The 23,407-nt window shown below is 45.3% G+C and overlaps 1 protein-coding gene across 2 annotated transcripts; it reads left to right on the top strand.

The window, feature by feature from the left end:
* The first annotated feature begins 207 nt into the window (after positions 1–207).
* Positions 208–3,405, top strand: STRIT1 (small transmembrane regulator of ion transport 1). 2 transcript variants are annotated; one of them, XR_011527679.1, is made up of 4 exons: positions 208–356; positions 3,044–3,142; positions 3,242–3,304; positions 3,337–3,405. XR_011527679.1 is itself a non-coding variant. In XM_070577683.1 (3 exons), exons 1-2 carry the CDS (start codon positions 344–346, stop codon positions 3,136–3,138), a joined length of 108 nt encoding a protein of 35 aa, XP_070433784.1. In that variant the 5' UTR covers positions 208–343; the 3' UTR covers positions 3,139–3,142; positions 3,242–3,405. The 2 variants fall into 2 exon arrangements, 1 of the variants encoding a protein (XP_070433784.1); XM_070577683.1 differs by having other exon boundaries at positions 3,242–3,405.
* The last annotated feature ends 20,002 nt before the right edge of the window (positions 3,406–23,407 follow it).

Here is a 23,407-nt window from a genome sequence, read left to right as displayed (position 1 = left end):
CCCTCTTTGACAGAACGACAGGTCTCATTGGGGTGACGTTTCTCCTCTGTCACCCAGTCAGTCTGAAGGCGCTGGGTGAATTAAGAAGCTGTGTTTCCCTGGGTTAGGACAGCTCAGCTGATTCAGTGTTAGGTCAGGTAGCCTTGTTTCCTCCATGATAGCAGGAGAAGGAGCCAGCGGGGCTGTGCTGTCCAGGGCCTTACATCATCCTGCAGACAATTGGCAGCCAGGGGACGGGCAGCTGCCACCTCTTCAGATATCCTCTATTTAAAGTTCAAAGAGACGCTGGACAGCAATAACAAAGAGGTGAGCGTGCAGAGCGACCCACCCCACAACAGGAGGAATGGCCGAGAAAGGTAAGATTAGGCATCAGACTCTCTTGGCAAAGGAGCCCAGCTCCCTGGTTTAGGTCGTTTCCCGGCATTTGGTGTTTCTCAGTTGTTCTGAAGAGTGTGGTATCTCTGCTAAAGGAGCATTAACCACATGTGTTGGTGCGGCTGCAAAAATGCATTAGACGGACAGTTTATGGGCCGTGTCTGCACATTATGAATAATTCTGAGAGCATCAAACAGACAGAGGAGCTTGGTTTTTTCGTGCTCGTCTTGAAAGATGAGTTTGAAGGCAGTTTTCTCCAGGGCTGTGCGGGCCTTGAGGCCTTTGGTGAGCTGGGCCAGAATTGAGGACACTTGAATTTGGTGTCAGATCTGCTACTAAATGGCCACGTGAGTTTGGGGAAGTCCCTCTGCCTCTCTGAACCTGTTTTCTGACTCTAAAATGAAAATATTGGGCTTGGTCATCTCTAATATGCTTCACATCTGAATTTCTTTTTTTTCTGGTTTTCAAACACTTTTTATATTTAAGAAAAATAATTGCCTTTATGACAAAATGGGCTGAATATACACTGTGTCCAAGAAATAGTTTTTAAATGCCTACAGGAATTGTTGCCTTTAATCTTGACAACAATCTCTTGAGATATGCAGTATGATCATTGTTTCCATTTTACAGACAGGTAAACTGAGGCATGGAAAACTTTAGTGACTTGCTTGTGATCACAGCCTGAGAGGGGTGGCCCCAGGCGTGGAACCCAGGCAGTCGTGGTCCAGAGCACGGTGCCCTTGGGAACACTTCCAGGTGTGACTCCCGGGCCGTGCTCAGGGCTGGGCAGAGAGACAACCAGTTGAAACTACCCTTCATATTTAAAAAGAGGTTTTGTGCTTATCTGTGCTACGAACGTAAGTGACATGTGCAAAGTATGTCGTGTTCCTAGATATTCCCGTTTCAGGACAATGCCACAGACTGATAAAACTTAAAGTATCAGTCTTAAAGGAGCACAAATGTGAATATACCTTGGGTGTTAAAATGCACAGTCAACTGTATTGTTTCACAAGGAATAAGAAATAGTGAGATATATACTTTTAGGGTTCATTATGTGTAAATTTTAGTGTATTAAAATATACTTATATAAAATATTTATAACTTCCCAGTTAAAATAGTATTAATTTTTAAGTTCTTTGAAACTGGGAAAGATGCTAAATCACATAGATGAACAGTTCTGAGAAAATTACTGCTATGTTTCCACAGTGATAGGGGCCTGAATTCACAAAGGCTTTCATCCACACGAGGGGAAAGGGCAACTGGATATGTTTGCTTGGTCCCTAAAGCAGAGCCACATGGCGGATGAAGAGAAAGGCGTTTCTGTCTGGTGGTTACTGCCTGGTCAGGCCACAGCGAGACGAGGGGCAGGGAAAGCCGCCGAGTTTGCGAGAGTTGAGAGAGACTCCAACAGTTTTGGAAACAAAGACTTAAACAATTAAAATTCATTTTAACTTACGAAAGTTTGCTTTCATAAGACTGTCTTCTAATTTTGGAAGTGTCTCATTTCAGGATGATTTTATTTTAATAGCATTAAAAAAACACTTCACATTTTAAAGGGATGGGAATCATAATAGGCACGCAATTGCTGTGAACATGCATTCTCCTTGTTGGCCAATGGCATGGGATCTAAGTCTGCTTTTCAATTAAGAATATGTCTGAGTCCTTACCACGGGGACGTTAATTCTATGTGATGTCTTTCTGTGCTGAGTTTTTTGGGGGGGTAAGGAAGATTGGCCCTGAGCTAACATCTGTGCTAATCTTCCTCTACTTTGTATGTGGGATGCAGCCACAGCGTGGCTTGATAATCAACGTACAGGTCCACACCTGGATGTGAGCCCCTGAGCCCTGGGCTGCCGAAGTGGAGCGAGGGGACTCAACCACTACCTCATTGGGCTGGTGCCTTTCTGTGCTGTTTTGAATCCTTCCGTGTGATGTGTATGAAAGAACCAGATTGAGGTGCAGTGAATATTTAAAAAACATACTTTCATAAATTGCTTTTTACAAGTAAGGGTACAAACAGGAGGCCCAGGAGGAATCATTGTACTACCGTCCGTGTGTGTGTTGAACCAGTGTTGGTTGCTGTATCGAACAAGTTAAACAAACTGAATCTCTTTTCTCTTGTCAAGAATGATTATATAAGTCACACCACTTTCCTCTTCCTGCAAGACTGAAGATTAAAGTCCCTGATCAGGGCCAAGAACAACTCCTGCGCCTTCCCCTGTGTTGTGATTACTTAGCAGGAGTTATCTCAGAGCCATTTTTGATTGTTTCTCTGTAAACAGCTGCTCTCTGTGTCAGTGAATAAATGCAGGAATGTGTTCTGTGTGCACTAAACACACATACAGTGGTTAGACTTTACAAAGCTTTTGCACACATGTGATGTCATCGGATCCTCACAACAACTCCATGAGGCAGATATCACGAGTCCTATTATCCATATTCTCCAGACAGGGAAATTCAAGCTCAGAATTGCCCACTGTCACACCGTCAGAGGAAGACCCTATGGTTTCTAGGCACCCAGCTGAGTCGTACGTCCTCTTGTAGAAAAGGAAATAGACGTGCGCATGGGTGCGACTAGAGAGCGCGTTTTTTCTCTTGATATCACCAGATTCAAAGATTTAATACCAAAATAACCTACCTGATGTGTCTTCTTCTGTATGTTTTTAAGCGGAGCTTCCATTCTCCCGCCTCCTGGTCCCCATCCTTCTCTTGATCGGCTGGATTGTGGGCTGCATCATAATGGTCTATGTCGTCTTCTCCTAGGACGGTAAAGTTTTCAATAATTGATTATGTTTATTCATAAAGAGCATATGTTGCTCTAGAAATAATCTTTTGTGGTTTACTAATGGGACATTTTATCATGCAGGAAAGAAGACTTCAGATTGACGTCATCTAGAAGAATTGAGAAAAGAACAAACATGACAGATTAAGAATTGAGAAAAGAACAAACATGACAGATTATTAAATGTTCCTCATGTAAATAACTGTAATGTTTGGCATCCCTTTATAAACTTGGGTTTGTAGACTCGTGCTGTGGTGTGCATTAAAATTTCTTCAGGAACTTGTTTAAAGTCCTCGGTACAGATAAGAAGTATAAGCAAATGTGGATGAATTTCTCTATAATCGGGGAGCAGGAGAAATGTTCCTGTAACTAAGAAAGCATAAGCAATAGGGAAAAGTTTGGTAAGTTGAATTATATTAATTTTTTTTGCCACCTCCCCCCAAAAAAACTATAGAAAAAAATGAGCTAGAAGTAAGAGAGAGTTCACAGAAAACAAAGTGTAAGTGTAAATTGGGCCTTTGACCTCTTGCTCATAACAACAAATGTAATTAAACGGCACTGAAGACCACTGCTCCTCATCAGAGGGCAGACGGGGACATCCGACAGGTGTGTGTTGCTGGGATGTGGGCACACGAGCAGAGCACTCTCCTGGGCTGTCTTCAGAAATCAGAAACGGTAGAGTGTTTGTAGGAGCACTTGGCAGTCAGTATCTACCAACATCACACGTGTGTTTAACTTTTGACCCAGCTATCCCTCTTCTAAGAATATTGCAATTTCCACAGACACACGGTAAAAACACAAGGTAGCGCACGCACACGCCTATTCACATGGCATGATTTGTGACAGCAAAAGCCTGGAAACAGGCTGGATGCCATTGCTGGGGCCTGACTGAGGGAGCTGTGTTCTGTCTACATGGAGTGGTGCTTACCCGGCTGTACAAGGCAGGGGGTGTCTCTGTATGCAGATGTGACGTCATCCCCGGATCAGCGTGTTGAGTTAAAAAGCCAGCATGTGCTCAGGAGGTCTGCACCAACACGCACGCACATTGCAGTAAAACGCTGGGGTGGAGATGCCACAGATGGAGGCAGACATCTCTGAGTGCACCTTCTTTCATAGTTTTCATTTTTGCACTCATGTAAATACCTGATAAATTAAAAAGACAGAGGAAGAAAAAGGAAAAAGTAGTCCCTCAAATTTAAAACAAACTGAAGCAAATAAACCCAGTAACACATCAAGTTGGTGACATAACTACCAAGAAAAAATTCCTTCAATTGACTTTGAGACACAGTGTGTTTGACTGCACCTCTCTTACAGGGTAGAAATCTTACCTACATTCAGCAGCCTTTTTTTTTTTTTTTTTGCTTGAGGAAGATTGGCCCTGAGCTAACGTGTGTGCCAATGTTCCTCTATTTTGTTTGTGGGTCGCTGCCATAGCATGGCCACTAACAGAGTGGTGTAAATCTACATCCTGGATCAGAACCTGGGCCGCTGAAGCAGAGTGTGCTGAGCTTAACCACTGGGCCACTGGGGCTGGCCCCCTGCAGCTGTTTTGTTGGGCGTAATATTGGTATTGTTAGTTTGAAATGCATATCATCAGCAAATGAAGTCAAGTAAATACCTGATAATCAAACTTGAACTGTAAATAGCACCAGGCACCCACAGTTTATTTTCCTTCTTCGAAAAATAAGTCTATCCTAGTTCCACCCACTGAAAAAGCCTAATAGGGATGAGCACTGCCCCCCCATCCCTTGTCGTCTCTGAACAAGGCGTGCACTCAGAGGAGCCGGGATCCCTGCCCTGGTCTGGCAGGAAATGTGAAAGTGAGTTGGGACGTCTTGTTGCAGAAAGTAAGGAAGCTGTGAAGGCTACTGCGGACGAGGATGTGACTATTTGAACGTCAGAAAGAATAATGACTGAGGCCGGCCTGGTGGTGCAGTGGTTAAGTTCGTGCACTCGACTTTGGCAGTCCAGGGTTCGTGGGTTCAATCCTATGCACTGCTCATCAAGCCATGCTGTGGCAGCGTCCCACATACAAAATAGAGGAGATTGGAACAGATGTTAGCTCAGGGACAATCTTCCTCACCAAAAAAAAAATAATAATAATAATAAAATAAAAAAATGACTGCAAAGGATCAAAATACATCAAATATATAAATACCCATGAACCCAATGATAATAAAAAATAAAAATAAGCAAACAAAACTCTCATTGTCACATTTGGAGGTTGCTAAGGAACCAACTTATTATTGTAAAGTTTTTAAATAAAGAGAAAGAATCTTGTTTTTCTTGAAAAAACTACTTCTAGATAACCAAACAAATTTTGAGAGAAAGTTCTTCTTTATAGAAGTCTTCCAGCTAAAATATATAAGAGGGATAAAGGTGGAAAACTATTCTTTTGCAAACTTTAATGAAATAATAGATTTTGGCAACAATCATTAATGGATGTTAACCAATTGGGTTAAATGTTGATGGGGGAGTTTTACACCGGACAAGTCAGTCTGATGGCGTCTGAAGCCACTGACCACCCAGCGTCGCCCGGTGGTGCAGCCGACTCTTGAGCCTCCTGTCGGGGACAGTGGAACACACATGGTGCCACTGACGGGGCGCTGCTGCCAGAGCAGCTGAACCCCAAGGGAGCTGAGACTCTGGATCTGTGTCTCTGGATCTGTCTACCAGGTGACTCTAAACGAAATCATGAGGGTACCTTCAGCCAAGTCCAGAGTGTAGACAGTCACAAAGGAGGCAGGGCCCAGTTTTTCAACATGTAACCCGCGTGAAGAGGTGGAATGGGGAGGGAGAATGAATCACGGAAGCAGAGAGACTTCACAGGGCAGCCAGCAATGGGAGTGCCGGCCAACCACACAAAGAAGACCGCTTTCTATTTCTGTGACAAAGGCGTTTAGGAACTCTTCTTAATTTTCTTCATTATAATAATGGCAATTAGCAATGGAAAAGAAAGGGCGTTGTCTGTTGGATGTGCACACTGAGATACTTGCTGATGAAATAACATGACGTCTAGGAATTGCCTTAAAATATTCCCATAGATCACGAACTGTCCCCGGCTCTCTGAGGTCATTAGGCATCGTCACAGCTCGACTCTGGTTTCCCTTGGAGTTGAAAACAGCACCTCCTATTTTAACTTTCTTCCCAGGTAGAGCCTGAGTTTTCCTATTACTTCTTTCTCCTGACTCCTGCATCACCTGCCACCTCGGGGTCCTGGCGTGCGTTTGTGTACAGGCAGAGGGAGAAACCAGGACGTGGCAACCTGTGCCCGAGGTCTGCCTGGCAACCTCCCTCTCTTCAGTCTGGACCACCTTTCTCCACACGCACTAGCCCTTTTCTTTAGCTCTTTGAAGCTATAGGATATCTTATTTCTTGCTCAAATGTGTGCACAGCTTTTCCCTGGAACACAAAAAACTCCAGCATCCTGTAAATCTTTAAGTTCTACCTCTGACAAAGACTCTCTTATTTCAAGGGCTCAACATTCTTTCCCCCAGCACTTTAAAACAGACCGTAATGTTGTTTTCAAGCAACAATAGAAATGAATTTTTCTATAATAAGTATTTTAATTCCATGTTTCCACTTTTAAACTGATCATTTTCTTGGAGAACAAAGAAAGCTTAGTGCAGTGAAGAGAACAGAAGTTTTGAAAGTCAGATTGTTTTTATCCTAACTTGCGAGTCCTCTGAGTCGTTCATTAATCTCTCTACCCTTGGTTTTCTCAACTATAAAGAGGAATAATAATATTTTCATGGGATTGCTGTGAGGACTGCAGTGTTTTCTAAACCTGCCAGATGTGAGTCAACGGAGTCGTTTATGAAAAATACGGATTCCCAAGCACCTTCTCTGGAGAGTTCATTTCAGTGGGTCTGGAGAAGGCTGGTTAGAAAACCAATTCCTAGGTGATTTTTATTGTCACAGAAGTTGGAAAACTCACATAAAGTATGCGCGTGCAGGCGTTGCTCCCCATACATGTAGACACTGATCCACAGCAGCCTATACTGGTAAGTCCCAACCACTTTCTGTTTGCTTTCGTGCAACAAAATAATAGCACTTTATTATGTTATATAATATTACATTATATTTTAAAATCGCATGAAGTATAATGATACATAACATTGTTTGTCCACTAGTATTTTCCTATATGTGCATTTATTTTCTCCACTAAATTTAAGCCCTTAATGGGAGAATCTATTTCACATCTTTCTGATTCGTAGAATATGGTTCCAAATAGACAACAAGTGATGGGTGTCAGATGAGTAATTAATTATTCCCCTCTTACGATGTTCTTGAATACACACTGTTGATGCTCTAACTTGGAACTTTGAAGATGTTGATGGAGCAGCTTAAGCTGGAGTCACGTTCTCAAAGACGTGCTTGGTGACCTGTGAACAATAGGTCCAGGCAGGTGGTTGAACACAGATTCCACAAGGCATGGAATCTTGTATGTTTAAAAATTTTCAAAATCTTCAGCTTGAGTTCTTATCAAAGTGCAGACATAATTATTTGAGAGGAAGATTATGAGTTAATTGTCCCTTAAAATTTTGATTGTGTTTGGGGCCGGCCAGTGGTGCAGCGGTTAAGTTTGCATGCCTCTTTGGGGGCCTGGAGTTCACTGGTTTGGATCCCAGACGCAGACCCATGTGTCACTTGTCAAACCACTCGTGGCAGGCGTCCCATATATATAAAGTAGAAGGTGGGCATGGATGTGAGCTCAGGGCCAGTCTTCCTCAAATAAATAAATAAATAAAATAAAATTTTGATTGGGTTAACGCCCCGTTTCACATCCTCATAACACCCCCACTGTGTGCCCCTCCTCCACGCCAAGACACACTGAAGTCGGAGCCGGGGAAACGGTACTTTGTACCCCGTGTTAGGACATAAAACACAAAACCTCCCAAGGAAAGCGTGTTGTCACTCTCTGCGCCTGCCTGGGAAAGAGAGACAGTCCATCGAGTCTGAAATGTCCAGGGAAGCTCCTCAGGGCCTACCAAGCCGGGAGGAGCCGAGAAAACTCCACGAGAATGGAGCCCGCGGGAGGGCCGTGAGCACCATGGGGGCAACGCGCTCAGGACACATCCATCTGTAGATCTTGTCACGAAACAAATCAATTTCTCCTTCTTTTTCCTGGGAAATTGTTTCCTGTCTTGTTTATTATCCTTATTTTTGCTGATTTCAGTTTCTCAGACACCCTCTCCCCCTTTTCCTTTCTTTTCTTTTCTTTTTTGCACAACTAGAGCAGTTCCACTTAAAACATAAATGTACATTAGCCCCAGATTCCTTTAGAGGAAAGAACAGAACTCCAGACGCAGAAGGATAACATCCTGAGTTGGCAATTTCCCAGAGAATGAGGCTTTTAGTCCACTCTCTTTTGAGGGCGCTTTCCTGGTTTGCAAAAGTGAGATGTGTATGTAATTTCTTGTAAATAATCTGAACGCATCATGAGTGGGCCCAGAGCTGGGCTGTGTGGAAGGATAGGAATATTCCAGCGTGTAGGACTTTGGTCATTTTCCTTAATTAAAGTCCATTTTCAGTGATTTTCTTGGGCTGGGCATACGTGCCCTTATAAATTCAAAATTCCAATGACGCAGATATATATCTGACAAAGTCCTGTTTGGAGCTCATGCCTATGAGTATTAAAGGAAAGAAGATATTGACTGCAGTCCTGATGCTCAGTGGAACAGGGTCGTGGGGCCAGGTTCATCCAGTTTTCTTTTTCCCTTTGCTTTCTGCTCTTGTGTTTTATTTCATTTTCTCTCTCACTTCTCTTCTTATTCTCCTGTTATTTGCAACCAACATCGCTTTTCTGGTCCCAGCAGCCTGCGGGAGCAATGGCTTCCCTTTAACATGGTGCTCCAGACTTCCTGGGCTCTTGCTCCCACTTTGAGGAACCTGGGGGAGGGGAGGTACTCGTGTGGGCTTATAAATTCGGCCGCTCATTCTAGCCACCTCTCCTCTGTAGCTCCATGGCCTCTCCCGGCGCTGTGGACGGGTGCCGTTTCTCCGTCTCTCCAGCCGCAGCCCTCATGGACCTGTGTGGTGGTTTGTGGTCAGCGGCTGTTGCTGGGGTCAAAAGCAGGGCTGTCTGTGCTGCAAAGTGCCCCAGAGCTTGATTAATAGTCGTTTCAGTTTATTCTCAGCCTACCTGCTCTCTCTAGGACCTGGGCGCACATCCAGGCCAGACAGACTCAGTGGCACCAGCCAGCCTGAATCCACAATCACTGCGTCAAGCCCTGGGCCTGGCTTGGGCGTGTGCAAGTGTACTGTGGTCTGTCTGCCCATGAGGCTGCCACATGCTGGAAACTGTTTGGATCTCACTGCCTCTCAAGTAGCCGATCTGGGTTCTCGGGGTCCTCTGACACGGGTAAGGGGAGTCGGTGACAGCTTAGGACAAATTCTAGTCCAGCCCCCCAAACTGATTGAAACCACTGGACTGGTCAACAGTTGGAAGAGCACGGCTGTAGAACTCAGTGCTTTCAGACCTTACCGCCTTCGTAAGAGGTTCTCTGACCACCATCCCTCCGCACACACATACCCACACTCACACACACCCACACTCACGCTCACACAGACACAGACACACACACTCACACAGACACACACACTCACACACACCCCACACACACCCACACACATACCCACACTCACACAGACACACCACTCACACACACACACCCCCCACACACATCCACACTCACACAGACACGCACACACACACACCCACACTCACACAGACACACACACCCACACACACCCACACACACCCACACCCACACTCACACGCGCACACACACACCCACACTCACACAGACACGCACACACACACACCCACACTCACACAGACACACACACCCACACACACACCCCCACACACACCCACACCCACACTCACACGCACACACACACACCCACACTCACACAGACATGCACACACACACCCCCCCCACACACACCCACACCCACACTCACACGCACACACACACCCACACTCACACACACACACCCCCACACACACCCACACTCACACAGACACATCCACACACACACACCCACACCCACACTCACACGCACACACACACATCCACACACACACAGACACACACACCCACACTCACACAGACACATCCACACACACACACACTCACACACACCCCCACCACACACACACACACACTCACACAGACACACACACAGCACACACCCACACTCACACACACACTCCACACACACACCCACACTCACACAGACACACACACCCACACACACCCCCACACACACCCACACCCACACTCACACGCACACACACACACCCACACTCACACAGACACATCCACACACACACACCCACACCCACACCCACACTCACACGCACACACACACATCCACACACACATCCACACTCACACAGACACACACACCCACACTCACACAGACACATCCACGACACACACACACTCACACACAACCCCCCACACACTCACACCCACACTCACACAGACACACACACAGACACACACCCACACTCACACACACACACACACACATCCACACACACATCCACACTCACACAGACACACACACTCACACACACCCCCCCCCACACACACACAGACACGCACACTCAGTACTAGAGTTCGTTGCTCTTCCCGAGTGAGACCTTGCCTTCCCCACTGGAAGGTCAGCTCTTTCCCTGTGGGATGTGTGACAGTGTGGGCTTCGTGAGACATGACGGGAAAACGTCCCACAGGTGGATGTGCTGAATGAACGCATAAGTGAGCGAATAAACGAAGTGGATGCCTGAACATTGCCTCTAACCCACAGCCTGAGGGGGACACATAGGTGCGTGAAGCTCTTAGCACAGTGTCCAACTCTTATTAAATGTCAGCTAATGTAAGCAGTTGTTTTAGTCACTATTAATACCCCGATTGTCCTCATCACTCCCTCCCTAACTCTTCTTTATTCCACAACTCTGTGACGTGGACGTCGTCACGTCCCCACGCTGGGGACAAGGACAGTGGAGTGCAGGGACGTTGAGACTGGCTCTTGGTTGTGCAGTCGAGGATCTGTGCACCCAGGACGTGAACCCACGTCCCTGCGGATGTGGAGAGGGGGTGGAGGGTTTCATGTTGTCAGTGCTTGACAGAGATGTTTACATGGGAGCTTGGAGTAAAACTACACCCCCTGCCAGCCAGAGTTTTCAGATGCTTGTGAAGTTCTCACTGATGATGGCACCATACGAAGAAGACGCTTTCATTGAAACATACACGTGCAATAAACAACCTCTTCTCCCTGAACATTTCAAACAAGGAGGTAAAAAGCTGAGGTTCCCTCCACCTGTCCTCAGCTCTGCTCCCTCCTCAGAGGTCGCCGCTGTTAGCAGTGGGATGGGTACCAGTCCAAAGTCACTCAACGTGTTTGCAGAATAGTTCTCGTGTTATAGTTGTCGAAGTGCCTCTGACACGTCATCTCATGTGATTCTCCTGAAAGGCAGGCGTATGCAGACTTGCGAAATGAGACTCAGGAAGACAGACTTGCCCCAAGTCCAGAGCTGTCCGCAGCGCAGCAGGGCTGAAATTCTTGACCTGGGTGCTGAAGCCTGTGCCAGGCACGGTTCCCAGCGTTTGCATGTATTAGCTCGTTTATGATGACGGCCCTTAGCTAGCAGTGAGTGTCATGTCCATTTAAAGACGAGGCCCCAGGTTCAGAGGGGCTGTCACACAGCTTGTCAGTGTCAGAACCGGAGCCCAGGAGTCTCCTTTTGAGCCTGGGGGTCCGTCTTCGATGTCGTGTTGCCTTTCCGCTGTGATCACGCCATCTCTAGTACGTAAGCCTGGCAGCAAGGAAGAGGGCGCTGCACTCCTACAGCCATGTTGAGACCTTACTTACGCTGCTCACTTGTCCATATTGTTGGGATTTTTATACCCCGCTGGACTACGTCTTCGGTGTAGTTAAGCACTCCGGACCACTCTGCCTGGTGTGAGACGTTCAACAGTCCTGCCCTCTGCCTCTCCACGCCCCTCCTCCTTCTAACTAAGGCTGAGGCTGACGTATTCATTTCCTCCCAATCTTGACTGCGCATCCACTGAAGCTGGCACATGTGAAGATGAGGGGGGAGCCCGGAAAGCGACTGGAGGTTGTATCTAGAAAGTGATGATTTAAAAAATTTTCAAGTTTGGAGACTTTTCTTGACACTCTTGGGATTTAGATATGATGCAAAAATACCCATAAAAGTAATCCTTTAGAAGTCTGTTCTTTTTTTGAATCCACATCTAGATAAATTCACTTTAGAGAAAAGAGAGGAATAAATGAGTGAGTGGACATTTCAGCGGCGACCCTCCCCCAGGAGTCCCACAGGTTTAGAAACAGCAGCAGCAGCTCGTTAATCTTGGTAGCCTTACGGCCACAGGGAGTGACAGGGAACCCTCTGAGGAAGGAGTGGTGTGTAAGCGTGTCGGGTGACGGAAGAGGCAGAGTGAGGGCAGAAGCGAGGCTCCGGGAAGCACGATCTCCAGGAGGACGGACCAGGCCAAGTGTGGCAGAGCTCAGGGTTAGGTTTTCAAACCACAGCCGTCTTCTTTGATGTCAGGTTAAGAAATTTAGCTACTGAGGAACATTTGAGACTCACTGCCTGGGGTAATTCTGCTCAACGGTTATCCGTTGGAGCTGCTTTCTTCAGGAGAAGGCCACATCCCAGGCAGAGGGGGCCCTGGCGCCTTCCCATTGACCATCTGAGTCTAAGGAAACGGCGAGGGACAAAGCAGCCTCCGTCTGTGCCCTGGAAAGACTGTTGGAGTCCCTCTGCCCTCGGGACAGGAGGCGCGTGAGTGGCAGCCGCCTACAGCAGACGGACGTGAGGGACGATGGAAACAGGCTCGACGGTCATCAATCAGCTGTGGTTAATCAGATTGATTTCTGACAAAACTACTCCATGTTGTGCTTTTTTCTTCGTGCCTGGCCCATAGTTTGGTACAAGACTGTAACAGAGGTTTATTTTTTTCCTAGCAAGTTGATAAAAATGTTTTTTGCAATCAGAGACCAGAGACCTGTGTAGTATGAATCACCTTTGCAAATAAGTGTCCAAAACCACATTGTTGTTCAGTGCTGTCTGGGGCAATATTAGTGTCTCTCGAGTCAGTGACTGTATTTATAAAGCTCACCCCTCAAACCACCTTTCTCACGGGTCTCTCTACATCCCTCCATCTTTTTATCACTTTCTAGTAATTCACCACTGTCGTTATTGCTCCCACTTAGTTCTATCAAAAGAATTTTAACCATTTAGTAAAGAAAATAGAATCTGTTTGTGTATGTCCTGCAAAGTAAATTTGCCAAAGAAGTTCCTTTCCTCTTACAGCTATTTCGAGTGTCTGGGTACGTCTCTCTCTCCAGCAGTTCTCAAAACTTGCTCCCTGGAAAAGTAGCATCAGGGTCTCCTGGAAGCCGGTTAGAAAAGCAGATGCTGGGACCCCAGAGACGGCATCGGACGCGTGGGGGCGGCCAGGGATGGGGGAGTTCACAAGTCCTGCGGCTGACTGCAGCTCACACGCTCTCGCTTCTTGCCGTCTCTCCAACTTTCCCTGAAGCGTCGCCCCAGCTGGGGTGTGCATCGATATAAAACCTGACAAGTCTGTTTCCTGAAATCCATGAATTTCTTTTTAAATTAAAGATTACAGAACAGTTTCGACTTCCTTTCTGAGTGTCTCTGATTTACTTGAGGTGAACACTGCATTAGTCCATTTGTCAATCATTCAGGGGTCACACACTCACGAGCTTTTGGGGACGGCAAGGTGGCCTAGAAAAGAGATGCAAAAGCAATGGAAACAAACAGGGATCAGTGACGACTGCGTGAAGAATGGGGAGTCCACTCCTTTCCGCTCAAATCCACTGAAATTCATGTTTAAAAGAGTCTTGTCTGTGAAACAGGACGTCTGTCTACAACGTTTGGTTTACACTGTAGTCATAAGACAAAACATCTAGTTGAAGTCTGTTCTCAAGAAGAGGACTTGTAAACAGTGACTGTAACGCTGATTGCTGTTGGAATCACAGATTTTCAGACAAATACACATGAACCTCACAGTCAATAAAAGAAAATGAAAGTGTGAAGTACAGTAAAATTCTTCTCTTTGAGGTGGACTTGGGGAAGTCAGAGCAGGGCGGTGACCAGCATCTCGGACTGGTGGGGCTTTCAGGTCTTTGTCCAATGACTGGATTTGTTCCCGTCTGATTCCACTTAGCGTGAAGTTAAGACGCACATGGCAGAGCAAACCCAAGACGTCCACTTGGACAGCAACCAAAGCGCGAACTAACGTAGGATTATTTTTGTGATCTAAGATCGCCTCTATGCAGGGCCCTTGGGCTTTTGGATAAAAAGTTAGTGGAAGAAAATCCAGTGTTACTGATTTCCTGTCATCTGATGAAGGCTTGAGGAGGAAACCACACTTCTGCTTTTTTTTCCTTTTCCTTTCTAAGAGAAGACATTGGCTTTCTGGTTGGCATGTATTTCTCCTTCTCTTTCACCTCAAAACTTGAAAAATACACATGTATTTCTTTTTAGCTTAATGAATATATTTGTTTTGTTGGGTTTCTGGAAACTATACTATAAAATTAAACAAAATTTAGATATAGGTTCCCTTTTATTGTTTTCCTTCAAATAAGATCATTTATATGTTTTAAAACTCACGTTTATGCTCTAACGACAGTGACATCCTCTCTATCCTGTTATTTTCAAACACGAAATAGATAAAATTGTAAAAGTTTACTTAAGAAGTGGCCCGACTTTAGGCCTGAAATCTGAATCATTCCTTTCTGGAGCGTGTCTTCCGTCCCCCGTCCAAGTGGAGCGTGGGTTACGGACTCAGACGCTGCAGGCGAAGGGGAGGGAAGAGTGGCACCGGTTGGGGATGAAGATTTGGAATCAAACACCCATCTGAAGCAGGAAGCTGCTGTCAGCCGGAGCAGAGTTTTGGCTGTAAGAGCTGAAGACCAATGAACCAGATTTTCCAATTTTTCAAGACAAGCTGAAAATATCTACTTTGTAAAATGTGAAATCTCTGTATTTAAAATGCTATTACTTTTTTAAAAAATGGTATTTGGGTCAGACACAGCGGTCCATGGTTGCGTCCTCAGAGCTAGCACTTCGGCACCTCTGTCTCTGGTGGCCACAGGGGTGACGGGCGCAGGATGGGGCCTTTCTCTGAAGTGCTGGGCCATGAGGCAGAGTTCCCAGAGGCATCTTTTCCTGGGGCTGCTGTCCACTGGCAGGCGGCTCTCACACTGAAGACCTGGCTGGTGTGGCATCTCTTGCAGTGACTGAACTCACGTAACTTGAAGTCTTCAGAAAACCTTCCCATGGGCAGTGGAAAGGTGACCCGCCATCCCAGTTTGGATATCTACAGAATGGGAGAAAATATTTGCAAACCTCTATCTGCTAAGGGGTTGATATCCAAAATACATAAGGAACTCCCATAACTCAACAGCAGAGAACCAAATAACCCAATTAAAAAACGGGCAAAAGACTTCAACAGACATTTCTCCAAAGGAAGAGCTACAAACCGCCAACAGGTGTAGGAAAAGGTGCTCAACATCACTAATCACCAGGGAAGGAAAACCAAAACCATAATGAGGTGTCACCTCACATCTGTTAGGATATGGCTATGATGTAGTTAAAAAAAACCAAAAGATAAGTGTTAGTGAGGATGTGGAGAAAAGAGAATCCCGGCACCCTACGGTGGGAATGTAAACTGGTGCAGCCACTATAGAAAACGGTATAGAGATTCCTCAAAAAATTAGAAATAAAACTGCTGTACGATCCAGCTACCCCAGTTCTGGATATACATCCAAAGGAAATGAAATCATTGTCTCTAAGAGATAGCTGCACCCCCATGTTCACCGCAGCATCGTTCACAGTGGCCAAGACATAGAAGCAACCTAAATGTCCATGGACAGATGAATGGATAAAGAAGATATGGTATATACATGCAATGGAATATTATTCAGTCTTGAAAAAGATGGAAGTCCTGCCACTTATGACAACATGGATGAACTGAAGGACATTATGCTAAGTGAAGTAAGTCAGACACAGAAGGACAAGTACCGCATGGTAACACTTACATGACAAATATAAAATAGACGACTCATAGGAGCAGAGAGTAGAACGGTGGTTGCCAAGAGTGGGAAACAGGGAGGTATTAATTAGTCAAAGGATGCAAAGTTTAGTTTTGCAAGATGGATAAGTCCTAGAGATCTGCTGTACAACATGGCTCCCGTAGTTAACAAAACTGTGTTGTGTACTGAAAAATTTGCTAAGAAGGTAAATCTTATGTTAAATGTTCTTATCACACATAAAAAATAGTAATAAAGAGGGCAGAGGAGGTTATGGATACACTTATGGCACAGATTGTGATGAAGGTTTTATGGATATATGCTTGTTACCAAACTCATCAACTTGTATATATTAAATATATACAGCCTTTTGTATGTCAGTCATACCTCAGTAAAGTGGTTTAAAAATCATCTGACTTATTATTATAATTATTAGTAGTAAACGACTGATCAAAACCACATAATTATTAGTTTGAATTATATGCAGTTGCAATGTTCACCTATTTTGATCTACAAAAGTGGCAATTTCATATGGTAATACATCAGGAAATTTGAAAATAATTATTAAACCTAAACAATAAAGTTTTATTTAAAGGCAAAAATGCATATAGGCAGGGACTTGAGCAAAAAGAATTCATATGAAAGCATCTAGGGATTCCGATACAGTGGGAAGACTGTTCCACACCCCCCCAGGATCTGAAGGTGTCGGGTGAAATTCAATTTCCACACCACAATTTATTGTGCATCTGCTATGTGCCAGACATGGTTCTGGGAGCTTGGGATTCTATCGGTGGATAAAAAGATAAAGATTATTGCTCTCAGGGGGGCAATCTGCATTGTATTGGGGAGAAACAGACTGCTGGATTTCATCAGTGTTTCTCCTGGCATACTTTTCTGCCCCAGGATGGATCCAGGTACCACACTGAACCCAGCTGTCAGTCTCCTCGGGTCTGTGACGGTGCCTCGGTGTTGCCTTGTCTCTCACGACCTTGCTACCGAGAGGAGTACTGGTCAGGTGTTGTGTAGACTCTCTCACTTTGGGCTTGTCTGATAGTTTCTCCTATTGTACTCAGATTATAGACTTGGGGCTGAATACCAGAGGTGATGAGCCTGTTTCATCACGTGTGCCCAGGGGGACGGGATAGCCACACGTGACCTATTACCCCTGATGCCCCCGTGATCGCTTGGTTGTGGAGGTGTCTTCTAGTTTCTTCACCGTAAAGTCACTATTTCCCTCTTTCCATACGCTATTCCTTAGGAGCAGGTCAGGAAGTCCAGCCCCCACTCAAGGATGAGAATGAAGCTGCGCCTCCTAGAGGGAGAAGTAACAAAGACCCCAGGGACCCATGATAAAATCCCTACAGTAATTAATAAATATTTGGGGGAGATAACAGACAAATATAGCCTGTTTCTCCTTAAAGTCTGGCATTAATCGGTGGATCCTGCCTGCAGACATTACTGCTGTGGCGTTGCAACGGTGATTTTCTATTTCCTTCATTCCTTCCACATTTACTAACTAGAATGTTTTTGTAAGGAGGATTTGTCTCTTCTCATCAAGGTATTTAGGTGTTTTATGGTTTCTTTCTATCAGTGTGGATTCATGGACTTTTTCCCCTCTGGGTTACAATCCAACACTACTGTTATTTTGTGTCTCCGACTTTTCCAGCTTGGCCACTGGAGAGTCCTTCCGTGTTGCTCCCGTGCTCTTGAAGCGTCCTCATGATTTAGGGCGCTTCCTTACGTTCTGCTGCTATGAAATGCTCCAGGCTTATCTTGTATTTTCTCTGCCCCAGCCCTAGAATCAGCCGTTTTCCAAGGAGCCCTGGTATCTTGTGTCGGAGAAGATATTTAGGAACCAGGACCTGGGCACTAGACAGACTCATTCCTACGGGCATGTCGCTGTTCTAGACTGTCTCAGCAGACGGAGCTGGGAAATCGATGTGTGTTACTATCCCAAGTGCACTAGTTTGCTGTGCTGCCAAGTCACCACAGACTCAGTGATGTAAAGAACACCCAGCATTCACCTCAGAGTTCTGGGGTCAGAGTCTGCATGGATTCCAGTAGGCCCAAATCGAGATGCCGGCAGGGCTGCATTCCTCCAGGAGGCTCCAGGAGACAATTCATTTCCTTGCCTCTTCTGTCTTCCAGAGGCTCCCTGCATTTCTTGGCTCATGGCCGTCTCTCCCATCTTCACAGTCAGCATCACAGCGTCTTCAAATCCACGTTGCATCTCTCTGACACTCTGCTTTGGTTGTCACGTCTCCTCCTCTGAATCTTTTAAGGTCTGTTGTGATTACATTGGACCCACACAGATAATCCAAGTTACCCTCCCATCTCAAAGTTCTAGGCTTAATCACATCCACAAAGCCCCTTCTGCCCTGAAGGTCACATACTCACAGGTTCCAAGGGTGAGGGTGAGGACATCTTTGTGGAGGGAGTGTCTTTCCATCTACTACGGCACGTCACACACACACACACACACACACACACACTACATTTATTGATGCGTCCACCTGTCTGCATGGATAGTAAAATAAACTTGAGTTCATACTGATATCTCGCTCCATTCTGATGACAGAACCAAGCAGATTTGCAGTCAGATTGGATGTGAGGGATGAAAGAAAGACAGCAGTGCAGAGCGACTTAAAGTTTCAACCTGAGCAAGCGAAGAGCAAAGCTGCTCTCAACCGGGAAGAGAAGGGCTGTGGGTAGAGCAGCTTCTGGGGGAAAGAGCAGGAACTTCGTTTTGGGACTGACGAGTTTTATATTGTATTAGAAATACAAGTGGAGCTGTTGACTGGATATTTGAGTATAAGAATTTAGAATTTTGGAGGGAGGCCTGAGCTGGACGTACCAATTTTGGGGCATATAGACAGCATTTAACGTAAGGATGAGCTCGCCAGAGAAGGACGTGTAGGTGGAGAAGAGGCCAGGGACGGAGCCCTGGCACCTTCCAACATCAGGGGATCGTAGTGAAAGGCCATGGAGGAGCGGGAGGTTTAGGAAGGTGGGTGTCAGCTGCCTTAGTAATGGGGTAGGACAGAAAAGCTGTGACTTGGAAAGATTGTTTTAGGTGATAAATGTGATATGTAATTCTAAAATGGATATCCAGATCCCAGTAGGGAGAATCCTGGGTGTTGAACAATGCAGGGGTATCATCTTGAAATTATCCCATCAAATGAAATCTCTCCCTCAGTCCCCATAGAAATTGGCACGTCTACAGCTGCCTCCACAGAAGAAAACCGAGCGAAAGTATCACCAAACTTGTATTCATTACTTATCCGGAAAGCTGAACGCAATGGTTCCACAAAGACTCTTTCTAATCCATGGTTCCGAAAGCATGAGTCAGCGCAGAAGAACCCGACTTCGACCGGTCTCAGCATCACACGTCAACCTGCGGTTGCGTCCAGAGGTTCTGGAGTACTCGGTCCTAGAAGAACTGAAGCACACAAGATCCCCGACTTACGGGATGCACAAAGCACTCAAGGGATTTCAGCTCTTCTGTGGGGCAGAGAGAGACAGAGACGCTCTTCACACAATTGCTTCATGTTTTGTAAACTCTTTGAAACTCAGAACCGTTGGCCAGAAGCGTAGAGATACTAGTTTTCATTAACAGTCGTCTTATCCTTCAATTCGCACGTGCCAATTGTGTGGAAGGAAACACACACGAAAGCAGTACTGAACGCAGAATCACAGCAAACAACCCTGTCCACCTCAGTCTGAAAACACCCGCTCAGGGATGGAGATAAGCATAATATAGGCATAAGAAAGAGCCACTGGTTACACAATGAGCCACCACATCGGACCACTGATGGGAGATGTAAGTGTAACTTCCTCTTAAATGATCTCATGGGTCGCAATTTAGTGGTGTTAGACTATGTAACCACATGAGTTTATTGAGGTGCTTTTCTATTTAGTTTAGCAGCTATCTCAAGAGGAGTGGACTATGGGGAAGCAACATGAACACAGATTACTAACAGAGGAAGCTTGGGCAGAATCCTGCCTAGACTGGAGTTTGAGGCTCCTAAAATTACTAAGTCAAAGAGTGGTTGCTGGGCACATTTTAAGCCCAAGGGGATGTCAAGGACCTTCTAGGCATTTGTGAGTTTAGGGGGTGCGTGTGCATGAAAAACGGATCTTCCTTGACTTCTGCTGGGGTTACGTCCTGATAAACCCACTGTAAGTTGAAAATACCATAAGTCAAAACTGCATTTAACACACTTAACCTACGGAACATCCTAGCTTGGCCCAGCCTGCCTCCAGCGTGCTCAGACACCCACATTGGCCTGCAGTTGGGGAAAACCCTCTCACACAAAGCCTATTTGACAAGAAAGTGTTGAGTATCTCACGTCACTGATTGAACGCTGTACTGAAAGTGAACACAGAGTGGCTGTCGATACAGAATAGCTGTACGTGTGTCGACTGTTCCCCCTTGTGAGGCGGGGCTGGCTGGGGGCTGCCAGGGCTGCTGCTGCCCAGCATCGCGAGAGTCCTGCTACACATCGCTGCCCGGGACAAGATCAGCTTTCACAATCCGAAGTCCGCTTTCTGCTGAGTGGGATCCCTTTCGCACTGCGGTGAAGTGGACAAGTCGTAGTTGAACCGTCGTAAAACGTGTACGTCTGTTTGCTCATCTGGGGGGAACTCAGGTGATTCCTCAGCGTTGGCCGGTGTTTGCACGATTCCACTAGAAATTATTTGGCCGTGAAGGAGGAACGAGTGGTGTCAGTGCACCTGACAGAGTCGGCCATGCTGGGCAGAAGCGCATGCTGCCTCTGCAGGTCTGCCTTTCCTGAGCCAGAAGGTCACACAAACACTTGAGAATTTCCACACCAGGCTGACAGCCTAATACTCCCATTTCACAAAGGGGAATGACAATGGCACAGGAACTGAGAAGCAGGCTCGAAAGTAGAATGAAGCCTCTGTAAATCTCCTCAAGGCATAAACCTTCTGTTTAATTTAGAGAGAAAGATTCGTGGCTCAAGGAAATGTGCTCTTAATGAGATGTTAAAGGGCTACAGACACAACTTTGTCGTGAGAGGTGCTCACTTTCTGTTTTATAACAAAAAATGTCTGTAAGTAAATGCCGAAGACAATTCTATTCACATCAGTGGTGTGTGTGCAATGCTTGCTGTCTCCCTTTGAAAAGAGTGGACCGATGCTGTGTTAGTTTGCAGATGTGTGAAAACAGAGCTCATCGCTGGTCCTGCGCCACGTGGCAGGTCTGAGTAGGTGTGGCCTTGGGATTTCACTGTTGCTTTAATGAGCCGGATGAGTGAGTGAAACTGCAGGGTTTTATTTCAGAAGCTATTTTTATTTGTTGCTCATATTTCTAGCTTGAATTAGCTAGGTTGAAAAAAATGGACCAGTAGACCAAATAGAACAATTATGGAGACAAATAAGGTTTTGATGCAGAATTTTTGCGATTTAGTTTCAAGGGATAATAGTTATTGCATGCCAGAAAGGGCTCCATGGTCTAACATGTTTGGGAAAAGCTGAGCTTATTAAAATTGAACAAATTTCTTTACTGAAAGATTACTCATAATTTTTATATGATAACATACACCTTGAATCTGTAAGAAAGGGAGTATATATGTATACATGTGTATGTCTATATGTGTGTGTATGTGTATATATATGAACACATGTATATATATTTTTGAATAGCACCAGAGTGTACCCCGGGTATGGCATCCAGTTGAGTCATTAGCTTGCTGTGTGAGCTTTTCTTAGTCACTTAGCCTCTCTGGGCCTTATTCCTTCCTTTGTAAAATTAAGAGACTGAGCTTGATGAACTCTCAGGCCTTTTGCAGCTCTAAGAAACAAGTCTCTGTTTAGTGGAAGGGTATCATTAACCTTGTAGATATCAACCATACAATGTATACTAAATTTCATCAGTTTTCTTAATGATACACTATGGATCTACAAACAGTGACTTTATCTAAAGCCTTCTTTTAGCTGTGAATCAGCATTGTAAAATAACAAATACTTACTGAGTTTGCTTCTTCTGCTACTTGGCTCAAAGCAATCCATCCACTTTAACTGGTGTTTCCCAGTTCTTGTTTCCAGGATTTGGGCTAAATCTGTGTCAAGAAGTTCCCTTTGTTTCAGGCCACCAGCAGAAAGCAGCTCTCTTCTGAATTCAGCCACCTGAGGTCCCTGACTCTCCCTCAGTCGTCTTGAAATCAGAGCTATTTGTCTCCCTAGATCACTCGGTACCAAAGCCAGCGGCCTGTCCCCAAGTGGATTACAGTTCTTGGTAGGTCTTTCCAAGTAATTTGCCTTCCCTGAAATATCTGGTTCTAGGGCACAGATTGAACAATGTCATTCTCTTTGGGGTCCAAGGACTAGATGGTGTCTGGGTTCAGGAAGACATAGGCTGTGGTCCTCTCAGTGTGGACCGGCACCCCAGCAGCCCCTGCTACAACGTGAGAGCCCTGTGTGGACACCACAGCATTGCCTTCCGGGGGATAAATGCTTGTTTATTGTCTTTCTAGCGGTAAAGCCACAAGATGGCATTCTCTTTGTACAGTTTCCCCTTTGGCTTAACCATCTCTCGGAACATAAATATCTTTGAGGTACTGTTCATTCTTTACAATTTATGGAAATAACCATTGAGGATGAAACAGCTGGATATTTTCTTGCCAATATCAACAGAAACGGATGAGTCGTTTTAGTTGTGAGGAAAATTATCCACAAAGCATGATGTTTTAGTTTATTTACAGAAATTGCCTTAAAAATAAAGTTCAGAAGAATCTTACACCAAGAACCTTAACAATTTTAAGAAGAAAGAATAGGCGAGAGTTGAAAAAGATTCTCCATCGTATTGTATGTTTGGTGAAACAACATTTTTAAGAAAAATGGCATGAATAAAACAATGGTATTGATTCTCTTCTTTTGGAAAAACGCATATATATTTGGCATTTGGAGAGAACCAGTTTGCGGTTGACCAAAGAGTGTGGATGTCTAGCAGATGACTGTGACATCGCTCCCTTCTGCTTCCTTCCAAGTGGGAGCCAAAAACACAGTTTAGGTTATGATTTCTGGTTCCTTCTTTCCAATATTCATCCCCATCCATCCTCTTTCCTAAGGAAAGCAACAAAACATATAATCAAAAGCAAAGATTTCTTCTTCTGCTCTTTGTTGGGTCAA

This window comes from Equus przewalskii, chromosome 15 (genome assembly GCF_037783145.1).
Source record: "Equus przewalskii isolate Varuska chromosome 15, EquPr2, whole genome shotgun sequence".
Classification (NCBI taxonomy): domain Eukaryota; kingdom Metazoa; phylum Chordata; class Mammalia; order Perissodactyla; family Equidae; genus Equus; species Equus przewalskii.
The sequence above is the reverse complement of the archived record's forward strand: the minus strand, read 5'-3'. Positions and strand labels throughout refer to the sequence as shown.